Source organism: Lynx canadensis, chromosome C2 (assembly GCF_007474595.2).
Source record: "Lynx canadensis isolate LIC74 chromosome C2, mLynCan4.pri.v2, whole genome shotgun sequence".
Classification (NCBI taxonomy): Eukaryota; Metazoa; Chordata; class Mammalia; order Carnivora; family Felidae; genus Lynx; species Lynx canadensis.
Genome location: NC_044311.2, coordinates 106,369,307 through 106,382,964, shown reverse-complemented (window position 1 = coordinate 106,382,964; position 13,658 = coordinate 106,369,307). Strand labels below are relative to the sequence as shown.

Below are 13,658 nucleotides of genomic sequence, written 5' to 3'. Positions count from 1 at the left end.
CTCTCTCTGCCCCTCCCCCGTTCATGCTCTGTCTCTCTCTGTCCCAAAAATAAATAAACGTTGAAAAAAAAAATTAAAAAAAAAAAATAGTGGTGAGAGTGAACATCTTTATCTTGTTCCTGATGGTAGAAGAAAAGGTCTTAGTTTTTCCCCATTGAGGATGACATTAGCTGTTTTTGTTGTTGTTGTTGTTGTTGTTTATGTGGCCTTTATTATGTTGAGGTATATTCCCTCTATCCCTAATGTTTTTAGGGTTTTTATCAAGAATGGATGTTGTACTTTGTAAAATGTCCTTTCTGCATCCATTGATAGTATCATGGTTCTTATCCTTTCTTTTCTTAATGTTGGTGTATTAACGTTGATTGATTTGCAAATATTGAACCACCCTTGCAACCAAGGAATAAATCCCACTTGATCATGGTGAATGATTCTTTTAATGTACTGTTGGATTCAATTTGCTAGTATTTTGTTGAGAATTTTTGTGTCCATGTTCATCAGGGATATTGGCCTATAATTCACTTTTTTAGTGGAGTCTTTGTTTGGTTTTGGAATTAGGTTAATGCTGACCTCATAGAATGAGTTTGGACGTTTTCCTTCCTTTTCTAGTTTTTGGAGTAGTTTGAGAAGAATAGGTATTATCTCTTCTCTAAATGTTTGGTAGAATTCCCCTGTGAAGCCTTCTGGCCCTGGACTTACGTTTGTTGGGAGATTTGTGATTATTGATTCAATTTCTTTGCTGGTTTTTGGTCTGTTCGCATTTTCTGTTTCTTCCTATTTCAGTTTTGGTAGTTTATATGTTTCTAGGAATTTATCCATTTTTTCCAGATTGTCCAATTTGTCACCATATAATTTTTCATAATATTCTCTTATAAGTGTTTGTATTCTTGTTATGTTGGTTGTTATTTCTCCTGTCTCATTTGTGATTTTATTTATTTGGGTCCTTTCTTTTTTCTTTAGAAAAAGGGGTTTATCAATTTTATTAATTTTTTCAAAGAACCAGCTGCTGGTTTCATTGATCTGTTCTAGCTGTTTGTTTGTTTCTGTATCCTTTATTTCTCTTCTAATTTTTATTATTTCCCTCCTTCTACTGGCTTTAGGCTTCATTTGTTGTTGTTATTCTAGCTCCTTTTGGTGTAAGGTTTAATTATGTATTTGAGATTTTTCTTGCTTCTTGAGGTAGGACTGTATTGCTATATACTTCTCTTTTATGACTGCTTTTGCTACATCTCAAAGGTTTTGGACCTCCATGTTTTCATTTTCATTTGTTTCCCTATATTTCCTTGGTTTTTTCTTTAATGTCCTGTTTGACCTATTCATTCTTGAGTAGGATGTTCTTTAACCTCCATGTATTTGTGGTCTTTCCAAATTTTTTCTTATGGTTGACTTCAAGTTTCATAGCAGTGTGGTCAGAAAATATACATGGTATGATCTCAATTTTTGTTACTTGTCAAGGCCTGATTTATGACCTACTACGTGATCTATTCTGGAGAATGTCCCATGTGCACTTGAAAGAATGTGTATTCTTCTACTTTAGAATGAAATGTTCTTGATATATCTGTTTAGTCCATCTGGTCTAGTGTATCATTCAAAGCCCTTGTTTCCTTGTTGATTTTTGCTTTGATGATCTGTCCAGTGATATAAGTGGAGTGTTAAAGTCCTCTTCTATTATTGTATTATTATTGATGTATTCCTGTGTGTTTGTTATTGTTTTACATATTTGGGTTCTTCCAAGTTGGGGGAATAAATATTTACAATTTTTAGGGCTTCTTGTTGGATAGACCCATTTATTATGATATAGTGCCCCTATTTACCTCTTGTTATAGTCCTTGGCTTAAAATCTAGTTTTCTGATGTAAGAATTGCTACCCTAACTTTCTTTTGGCATCGATTTGTGCGCTAAATGTTTTTCTATCCCCTCACTTTCAATCTGCAGGGGTCCTTAGGCCTAAAATGAGTCTCTTGTAGGCTGCATATAGATGGGTCTTGTTTTTATTTTTTAATCAATTCCGATACCCTATGTATTTTGATTAGAGCTTTTAGTTCATTTACACTCAGAGTAGTTATTGATATATATGAATTAAGTGCCATTTTATGACTTGTTTTGTCATTGTTCTGGAGATTTTCTCTGTCCCTTTCTAGTCTTTGTCATTGTCATTCTTTCTTTCCTATTCAAAGAGTTCCCTTAAATAGTTCTTACAGGACTGGTTTAGTGATCACAAACTCCTTTAATTTTTGTTTGTCTGGAAAACTCTTTATCTCTCCTTCTACTCTGAATGATAACCTTGCTGGATAGAGTATTCTTGCCTGCAGATTTTTCCCATTCAGCATGTTGAATATATTATGCCACTCCCTTAGGACCTGCCAAGTTTCTGTGGAGAGATCTGCTACTAACCTTATTGGTCTTCCCTTATAAATTATGGACTTCTTTTGTCTTGGTGTTTTTAGGATTTTTTTTATCTTTATATTTTGTAAATTTAACTACAATATGTCTTCATGTTGACCTGGTTTTGTTGATTTTGAGGGAGCTCTCTGTGCCTCTTGGCTTTGGATGTTGGTTTCCTTCCCCAGATTCGGAAAGTTTTCACCTATAATTTCCTCAAATAAAACTTCTGCCCCTATTTCTCTCTCTTCTTCTGGAACTCCTGTGATCTGAATGTTATCATGTTTGATGGAGTCTTGGGATTCCCTAAGTCTACTTTTGTGAACCAAGATTTTTCTTTCCCTCTTCTCTTAACACTCCCAATTTTGATATGCCTTGAATCTCTTGCAGCCATGGTCTCAATCTTTACCACTTCACTGTATCTTCTTCCATCTTGTTCTGTTTTCCAGATGCCTCCCATAGAATACTGCTTACTTGCCTATCCATTTGCTGTCACTACCTTACTTTTATTTTCTAGCAAACACCTACTTATTCTTTAAAACCCAGCTATAGCATCAACTCCTACAATATCCTTCCCAGTCTTATGCATCTATAAGCTACCAATGATCACATTATATGCAATTTTTATGTTGTTACAGACCTTATAAATAGATTGAAAACCATGCTGTTTTCAACTTTATAACTTTAGCACTTAGTGCCTGCACAAAATAAATATTAGCTAAACAAATGAATTCATGATTGGGCAGAGCATAAATGGAAAGATGGGACAAGGAAAATTTAAAATAGACTCTTGCTTATTATGTAGTGGTATATATAGATATATACTTGAACTAGTTGAAGGCAATTATGGGTACAAGGTTAAGAAATTTTTATTTCAATCTTCACATATTGGTATCACATGAAGGATCTTGCATATCATTGTAATATTCAAAACACTACTTCAAAACTGATTTAAAGGAAATATGTATGTGAAGGATTAGAATGAGGGACTGACTAAAGTTTGAGGGTAGTATTTCAGGTAATCTGTGGGAGAACTTGGATTATAGAAGTGTTAGTAGGAATAAAAGGAGAGAATCAGATGCAAAAAATAGTATTGATCACTAAGACTTGGTGACAGAGTAGATAAGAGAAAGGCAGAATACCTGGCAGAATGATTTACTAATGGACAGAGCAAAATAGGGACAACGGGAGAGCAAGTGATGGTTGATTTTGTTTGAGGCATGTTCATTGAACATCTAGAAAGTTACTGTTAAAACTCACATCTCTCTGATCTCATTGTAGTTCTTCAGTTCTCTAATGCAGAGCAGAACCTATTGAAGAGGACACAGAGAAGGGAAGTTTTGAAATAAAGCAGAAAGTCAAATAGATTGTGATCCCTATCTGTTCTGATGTCAGTTTTGATTGAGTAGTCTCACAGTGACAAGCGACAGGACAAAACTGTCAATGAAGGGCCACATAAAAGAGTGAAGAAGACCTAGAAATGGAAGGTCAGAGAGGGGGGTGGCAAAAAACAAACTTTATTTACTTTCCAACCCTACTGGGAACTGCTGATCAAGGAACTTCCTCACGGAAGTTCAGGAAAACTAACAAAAAGTATATTAAACCAATCACTGTTTACCTTCAGAACATCCTGAGCAAATAATTCAGAGACCCCATGCATGAAGAAAAGGCAACAAAGTAATCTATATCAACCCTTTTAAGTTTTGTATGCATTTTGATTTTGGGAAGAGAAAGAAATGATAGCAAGAGATAGAAAAAAAAAACACCTCAGAATCTATCACTTATTTGTTTTATTAGCTAATAAAAAAAGTAAGTCTTCATAGATTATTATTCTACTCCTACTCTTATTCTATTATTCTTATTATCCAGCTATATAACAAGTATGTATATTAGAAAGTGGGTCATTTATAACTGCCAACACCCCCTCCTCTTATTTCCTGTTTGCTACATATAGTCCATTGTATCCAAGCCTTTAATTTCTTTAGTGTTCTACTATTAGCAGTAGCCTCTACTAAAGAATACCCTTTAGCCCTATTTTCTCCATAAAAAGTGACTAAAATGGAATGGAAAGTACACCTTTGCCCCAATGAACAGAACAGAATTACAATACATTTACAGTCCTGTTGACTGGGTTAAGGATCTCCTTCAGTTCACAGGATTCATCTTTTTGAAAACTGATCTACTCTCCTGCGTGCCCAAAGTCTTGCTGGTTGTTTAGCTCATGTCTCTTTTTATTCAATATAAGGTATTATTATATAAGATGAGCATAGGGGTGACCTAACAGTTTTAGCCACTATGCTAGCTGATCCAGTCTTTCCAAACCGTGAGGTTCATATAATAGAGTTAAATGTCCTTATAATGAAATCATGCAGTGAGATTGTTCCTACTGGTCTTTTACACATAAAATAATTATGGTCATTTCTACCTCAGTTAAAGACATTTTGCTAAGAAGAAATTGGTTTTTATGTAACAAGGTCTCTTTGTAGTTTGCTCTAACCAAGATTAGTACTTGTTTTAGCAAGTAGCTATTAACTCCAATCCCTCTATAAAAAGATACATTTAAGTAATTACCATTACTAGCTTCTTGAGAAAATTGTGTATAATTTAGTCATTTATATTGTATGTACAGAGTAATTTGGTACTTGATGAAAATGGTTAACTTGTGTCTGTGACTGTTGTAGATCCTACTGAACAAGTGACAATACAAGTGCTGCCATCAAAAAATGCCATCAAAGAAGGGGATAACATCACTCTCAAGTGCTTGGGAAATGGTAACCCTCCTCCTGAGGAATTTTTGTTTTACTTACCAGTAAGTGCTTACGGATTATTACTTGGGCTTAACTACTATCATTTTGTCCTGTTGTGTGGCAGCTAGCTGACATTAAAAATTGTATGTACTTGGGCAGCTTAAGAGAGAACGGTGTTATTCTTGGGGAAAAGGGACACCTGTAGAATGTCCTTTGAAAGTTGTGGGGGTTTTTTTGTGATTGTTTTTGGCATCTGCCAGTGATCCTGCCTTTTCCCTCAGTGTTAAGAGATTTCAGGGGAAAAGAGATAAAAAGCTGCTCATAGGAAACCATAATTACAAAAACTCAAGTTTTCATTATCCAGATAAGCTATAAAAATCTCTTCAAAAACAGGTAACTCTAAAATGAAGAATGATGACAGCAAATGGCTTGATGTAGATTCTAGGTCTACACACAATGCCTTCATGAACACATCTCTGAACCTCCAAAGTAGGACCATTCTGTTGTGTGTTATATTTAGCTAGATAAAATAAAACTAGGGGCTATATCTTGCCACCATATATGGTCTTGAAGGGCCATCAGCTTTTGTCAGTATCATAGCTGAAAAGAATGATACAGACAGAGGATAATTTGGAGCATTCCTCTGGGATGTATTCTAGACATCTAGTGGTATGGAGCCAGATAGAGAGAGCTGTCTGAGATACTAGTTAGTTCTCCCAGAGCTCTTCCCAGGTTTGGGTACGACATAACCTTCCACTGAGAGAAGCCATATACAACTTTATATTGCATTTATTGAAGGGATATGTTTACAAATGTCACCTACTACGTTTCTCAGTAATGTTTAAGAATATCATCTACTACATTACTCAGAAGACTAACATAACTGATTTCTTTTAGACTTAAATATTGGTAGAAAACTTTGTTTCTCCTAATAAATTGACATATTGCTTTTGTTTCATATGCAAATGGACTTCTGAAACTAATTATGTTTCTACTTTGGCTATCCTAATAGCCAAATTTGACACATTTGACAAATTTGTGTCTTTGTTTTAGCAATAATATCTAATGATTATGGGTTTGTTGTTGTTGTTGTTGTTGTTACTATGTGCTCTTAGTTCATCTATATTCTTTCTATTCTTAGTTTATTAATTCTTTTCTTCACTTTTTAAAAAATTATTTTCTCCTATCTTTCTCTTTTTCTCCCCATTCCCTTCATCCCTCCCCCCTCTTCTTCCCTTCCTTTATTCCTTCCTTTCTTGTTTTTCTCTCCTTTTTATTTGGATATGTGGTATGTTTTAAGCTGCCTCAAATATATTTGTTGAATTAGTCAAGGCATAAATATAAAATGAAGTTTTAGAATTAAAAAAAAAACCTGCCTTAACCCTCAAATCCGAGCCATGCTATCAATGGAATAGATGTCATCCATACCATGTATATGAGCTCCTCAATTTCCTTAGAACCCAAATCTCAGTTATTTTTCCAGAAATCAGATAACACAAACTCTACTCTCATTTGTCCAATCATAGAAACACGTTCCTTTTTTTCTTACATAAGAAAATGCCATTTTCATCAAGAAATACAACTCATCTCATTGTAGCTACCAAGTGTAATCATCTGACATTTTACCTCTACCAAAAGGGACAGCCTGAAGGAATAAGAAGCTCAAATACTTACACGTTGACAGATGTGAGGCGCAATGCAACAGGAGACTACAAATGCTCCCTGATAGACAAAAGAAGCATGATTGCTTCAACAGCCATCACAGTTCACTGTAAGTCACCTTATTCTTCATTACCAACTTCACTTTAAAGGCCTCTAATAGTCTAACTAGCTGTCTTTTCAAGTAAATTGCAACTATATTTTTCTCAAATGATGTGTGCTTTCAATAGGCTTATTAAGTGCATCAAAGCAAACTCAGCTTTGGTCCAGATTTCCACTGCATTATTGAAATCTGGAGTGGATCTAACAAGTGCAACTTTTGGCAGTGGAAAACTTCCATCTCCTTTCTAAATCTCTTCTATTTGTGCTATTAACAAAATATTCATGGGGATCTTAAAGAAAGTACTCGTTTTGTATTTTAAGAAAATACTTAGATGTTCTCAAAGTTCACAGTGTTTGCACTTGGCCCAGAAAAAAAGTATAGATTAAATATATTTTAAATTTTTTTATTGCAGAATATCATTAGTGCCCAAACCCAACCAACATAAAGTTACTATAGACTCAACTTTTGGAAGCAGCAGAGGTAGAGACCACTAAAAGCCATTTATTGTGTGTATAGAAGGATAGAAAATTTCTGGAAATAGAACCTCTTCAAAATCACCCTAAACATACCTATTCATTAACCGTTAACCTGCTTTTGATCTCCATATACTCCAATAGTTATATTTACTCTAGTGTGATAGGAAAAAATATACACACAAAAAAGCACCTTAAGTCCTTTACTTTGAAACTGCTGACAGTCTATATTCTTGATGCACCTGATGCATTATGGAAATGGGGAACTAATTTGAACCATTCCCCAGTGACACTACAATTTACAGAGTGCTTTAGGCAAATGTCAGTCTTGCTTGGAGGTATAGGCCAAACTTTTCTAGTAAGTCCTTTGTACCCAGTAGCACCTCAAGACATGATCCATTGCAAGAAAGTTTCTCTAGACGTGATCTGCTATAATCCCATTGAGTATGAGGGGTTTTGTTGTTTCAAAACCAAAAGAGACTTTTGAAATTCTTCTGAGGTAATGATTGTAAGTCTTCCTTTCTGCCTATAATGCTTGGAAAACATATAGAATGGAAGCTAAGACTTTGAGGGAGATACAAAGCTACACACTGGGGAAGAGAGTAACCAGATGGCTGCTTTGAGTGTCTGATGTTGGGAGCACACCCTGGGGAACCCTAGAAAAACAGCAAACTGTTAAGAAATGTTCACCGCCAGGCCATTTCTCTGTTTGTTCCATGTTCATGTTGTATAGATCTGAGTGTGTCTGCCATCAGAAGCTGGTTAGAAAGAAAGCAGTGACCTCTCAGGATAACAACAATGCTACTTTTTCTCTGGGGACCAGTCAGTCCTGGGACCATTTATCTAGCCTGTTCCATGACCACCCCATCCCCCAAAAGAAATGAAGTGAGAGAACATAACCAGCAGATAGAACTGCCTATAAAATAACTCCCTGATATCATTGTCCATGAGATCTGTGGGCCAATACCAATAATCCAGTGCTTGGAGATGGTACAGTAAGCTTATATTTAAGAGACCCTAAAAGGAAAGCGCCCTTATTTGTGTTACTTGTAGATCAGCAGGGATGGATAGATAACAGAGTGATAAGGCAAAAGACTTGGGTGCAGCCACATTGTAGCTCAATGATCAACTGTAATAAAGAAAAAAATAAAATAAACAAAAGTATGTAACAACTTAATTGGATTTCACTGCACTTAATTGGATTGAAATGATTTTTGGTTTTGAAAGGTCGACTATCACATTGGGCTTTAAGGACTGTATTTCTCTTTAACTACAAATAAAACAAGATTTTACTCTGAATTACATGAAATGAAAACATAAAAATCCTATTTTTTGGTCCATTTATCCTTGATTGTTGTTTGTTGTCTGAAAACAAGATTTGTCTCCTTTGCATAGATGACTAAAGGGAGTATGGATAGAGAGGCAGCAAGCCACGCTTGCACATGTTTGCAGAAGGTCGTCAGGGCTTCCCGCCCACAGATCCATAGTTGCTGATGAAACATCTACTATTCCTCTGCCGATTCATGCACAGATAGAGTCCTCATCAGAACTTCCAAAGTCCATCATCATCCTTTAAAATCACTTCTCTTATCTCCTCACCGGCAAGTTAACTGTCCGACGAGTAAAAGCTTCTAACTCTCCCTGAATAGGATGTTCATCTAAGTGTAATTGACTCAAACTTTCTGAGGAAACTCCACTTTTCTCTGTGACAATGCATATTTTAATATTAATGAGAAACGGCGAAAGCATGCTTCTTTCTTTCATTCAGTAATTGTGTTTCAGAGCCTACCATGTAGCAGACATTGTGGATACTCAGTAACAACTCAAGGAATGGCTCCTACCTTCACAGTTCTTACAATCTTTATGTATTTTTTATCTCTTTAAAGTTTATTTATTTTGAGAGAGAGGGAGAGAGAGAGAATCCCAAGCAGGCGCCATGCTGTCAGCGCGGAGCTTGACACGGCGCTCGATCCTGTGAACCACAGATCACGACCTGAGCCAAAATCCAGAGTTGGACACTTAACCCACTGAGGCACCCCAATAGTTCTTACACCCTAACAGGAAAAACAAGTATTAAAAAGGATGTTAACAAACAATCAGTGAACTTAAGTTATAACGTGTAAAACCAAGGAAAAGCACAGGGTGCAATAGGAAATCCCCACTGCCATAGAATAAAGTCTCAACTCTTAGCAAGGTAAGCACAGTCCTTTAGGGTCTGGCTTCTACTAATTATATAGGTTTATCTTTCATGTGTTATAATCATTCATAGTAGATTACTCACCACTATTAAAGCTGCCATACGCCCTCAGCTCTTTGCCTTTGTTTATGTGGCAGGAGTTTCCCTGTTTCTCCATTTATCAAAGCCCTTCTCAACAGTCAGGGACCACAAGCAGACACTGTCTCCTATACAAGGCCTTTATCAGTGGTTTGAAACCCAGTTTGGCTCTGTTCTCTACACTCCCATAAGTCTTTGCTTGTACCTCCATTTGTAGCCCTTCCTTTAGTTTTTCAACAAATATTCATTGAGCTGCTGCTGTATTAGAGTCACATAGTTGAGTGCGTATTACTTCTACCTCAAAAATTGTAAATTGTAAGCTTCTATTCATTTCTGTATCTCTGTCAGAGCTTGAAACATAGTAGCTGCACAATAAATGTTTGTTCTATTGAATTAAATTTTCCTCATACAGATCATACTGTGATAGTAAGATTTTATAGAAATTACTTTCCATCTGAAAGATTATGCCTACTTAGATGTTTTTATACTCTATTTTAAAAATGATACCTGCCAAGAATGTACTTAACAACTGATCTTATTTAAAATTTCAACTGCCTGAGAAATGGAATAGCATTTTTTAAAAATCTACTATAGTCAATTCTCTCTGAAGAACCAGACTACCTCATGGTTTTTCACATTATCACCTGCTGTCTAAATATACTTGATTTTCTCCTGGCATGGCTTAACTCTTTTTATAATATTTACCTAGTCATCATCTTTCGTTTCTTCCAGAAGTATTAAAGAAATATTTTTCTTAAGGTAATAGACCCCAGGGGAATACTTATATGCAGTCAAAACATCAGTCATGTTAACTCCAAATAAATGCATAATCAAGTAGATTGACCATTCACATGTCCAAACTGGTCTCAAAGCTGGCTTGAAATACTGGACTTATTATGCTACAGTTCAGTTATTTTGGTCACATAAATCAGTTCTGAATTTTGACTACAGTTAGAAGGATTTTTTTTCTTTCATCTTTTCTTCTCAAAAATATTTTGACTATCTTCCTTTCCTGGAGTTTGCATTTCAAGCAGATTTTCTGCTTCACAGATTTGGATTTGTCCTTAAACCCAAGTGGGGAAGTGACCAAGCAGATTGGTGATGCCTTGCCTGTGTCATGCACGATATCTGCTAGTAGGAATGCAACTGTGGTATGGATGAAAGTAAGTATGATCCCTTGGTACTGTTACACTGTTTGGACTGACTCCTTTTTGGCTTCTTTTGCATTTTATATGACATCTAAATATGTATATCCATGGGTAAGATGTTTATACACCCACACTCATGCTTTTTCTCTACATTATAATAATATAATGATGTCACAATCAAATTTTAGAGGTACTCAACAACACTATGGCATCCATTATTGGTTGTCTGAACTTTACCTTGGGACATTGATTTGTGTGTATCTACTAATTCTACACATACACACATGCTCACAGACACACACATGTATGCAGTTACATGCTGTAGAGCTTAACAATTTTCAGTGTGTTTTAAGCCACATTATTCTCACAAGACCCCTATGAAATATGCAGACATTTATTATATCCTCATGTTATTCATAAAGAAGCTGGTGTGAGAGAAATCAGAAAGGTCTCAAGTGACAGAGTTAGATTCCAATTCAGGCCTCACTGGGTACAGTAAATGCTGTGCTTCTGATCACCCAATGTTCAGCTTCTCTGCTGAAACTGATCTTAAGTGTCTGAATGTGAGTTCATTGAATTAGTAGCTCCTTGAAGGTAGGGATCTCTTTTCATCCCTGGGCCATAGTCGATCACAGTGGAACTTGGTCAGTATTTCCTGAGTGAGTGCTTATATTCTTGTAATTGTCTGAAATGTAAACAATTACTGGGAACCTAATCACTGTTCTTTTTAGAGTGTGATAGTAGGATTGGTAATTGGTAACTTGAGACAAGGTTATCACCAGAGGGAAAGATGGTAACTATAATCCCACCAGGAAATCATTGGCTAGTATATCTAAACATCCAGTGCATGTGTTGACAAACACATACAAACCATTTCACATAGGAGTTGACAAGAATTGTCTTTATAAAAAAACGTATCGTTAGAATTTCTCCTTGCTGAAAATATACATTATTTTGTATTGATTTTTTAAAATTTTTTAAACATTTATTTATTATTGAGAGACAGAGAGAGACAGAGAGTGAACATGGGAGGGGCAGAGAGAGGGGGATACACAGTATCCGAAGCAGGCTCCAGGCTCTGAGCTGTCAGCATAGAGCCTGACGCGGGACTCGAATCCACAAACCATGAGATCGTGACCTGAGCCAAAGTCGGGTGCTTAACCAACTGAGCCACCCAGGCACCCCTTGTATTGCTTTTTGATCTAACACTAGATCCCCTGTGACTTGCTTTTTTCTTGTAAAGCTCACCTTTGTATTTTATTTTCTTTTAGCCTCCTCACTCTTCTTGTGTTCATTCAGATAATTAAAATGTCACTCTGTAGACTGCATATTTAATAGGATGTATTTGTAGTCGTTGATGGTCAAAGGACTAGACAAATTCTAGGCAACTAGACTACTCAGCAATCATACAAGCACTCATAGTTTGTTTTACTACAGGACTAGAGAAACTAAATTTACTTGGCTAAACCAGTTTCTACATCTGCAGATGCAGTCACTGTTGTTAATTGAATGCCTAATGTCAATAGGGCTGATCAAGATTACCTGGCCACTGATTAGCTGATGAGGAGTGGAGAAAAATTCACAGTGGGGAAAGACCACATGATTTTAAGATTGTGTTTAGTTTTCTGCTTAGGAGAATTTCTATTACTGGTAATGATAGAATTGTTTTCTGTATATCAAGTGATTTTTTAAATTAAATGCTATTTCCTTTGTTCATAGAAATTAGGATAGTAAGCTGTTATTAATGGTTTCTTTAAAAAGCATTTTGTCATGATTGTCATGGCACTGCAATGGATCCCATGTCTTGAGAAAATGACATTTCTAGCATTTATGCCTATCATTGATAACATAGCGTGGGTCTCCAGGGTCTTTCAATACTAGTTCATCTACATTTACTACAAGGGGTAGCTGTTATTAATTGGGAACTTTCCTGAAAGTTCTTATTACTTATATAATTAAGTCCTCACAATTCAGTATGGTAAGATTATTATCCTACTTCAATAATAAGGAAACTGAGTCTTAGAAGTGTATGAATTTGTTCCAAATTATAAATTCAGTAAATAAGACAGTGAAATAAAACTGAATCTGTAAAACTACAAAGGAAAAGGGAAATCTATTTTTGAAAGCATCTGAAGTTAAGAAAAAGGAACTTGCCTTTTCTTTAGACCCAGAAGAATAATTTTAGGCTCCATGATTAATAAATACATGTGGACCATATGAAGTAATTAACTTCTTATTTAATCAGGATAACATCAGGCTTCGATCTAGCCCATCATTTTCTAGTCTCCATTATCAGGACGCTGGAAACTATGTCTGTGAAACTGCTCTGCAGGAGGTGGAAGGCCTAAAGAAAAGAGAGTCGTTGACACTGATCGTAGAAGGTAATAAATACTGGCACACCAATTCAAAATTTTCTTTGAGAATTTGGTATCTAGTTTCTCTTAAGAGCTCTGTTCAACATCTTACTTTAATTGTAATGATATTGCAGGAAAACCTCAAATCAAAATGACAAAGAAAACTGATCCCAGTGGACTGTCTAAAACAATAATCTGCCATGTGGAAGGTTTTCCGAAGCCAGCTATACAGTGGACAATTACTGGCAGTGGAAGCGTCATAAACCAAGCAAGTATTTGTCTTCTTGTTATGTGCTGTACTTGGTATGATGTGGGGTTTTACTGAAGTACCTAAACTGTAGGCTAGCTTGTTAGCAGCATGAAATTTGCAGTATATTCTCAGAGGAAGCTTTTGTTAACTTCCTAATTTTTCCGAAGGAAAGAACATGGCTCAAAGAGAAATTTTAAATCCCAGGGCCATGGAGAAGGGAAGAATCATTATGTTGTGGTCAGTATCTGTTTTTAAAAGAATGTAAATTGA

The 13,658-nt window shown here is 35.9% G+C and overlaps 1 protein-coding gene across 2 annotated transcripts in view; it reads left to right on the top strand.

Annotated features, from left to right (window-relative positions):
- Nucleotides 1-13,658, top strand: part of ALCAM (activated leukocyte cell adhesion molecule) — a 214,814-nt gene that overhangs the window by 174,382 nt on the left and 26,774 nt on the right. For both annotated transcript variants that reach the window (XM_030329143.1, XM_030329141.1), the window contains exons 7-11: nt 5,061-5,188; nt 6,765-6,897; nt 10,687-10,799; nt 13,030-13,165; nt 13,273-13,406. In XM_030329143.1, coding sequence (XP_030185003.1) covers nt 5,061-5,188; nt 6,765-6,897; nt 10,687-10,799; nt 13,030-13,165; nt 13,273-13,406 — 644 coding nt within the window. The remainder of the gene's footprint in view (nt 1-5,060; nt 5,189-6,764; nt 6,898-10,686; nt 10,800-13,029; nt 13,166-13,272; nt 13,407-13,658) is intronic.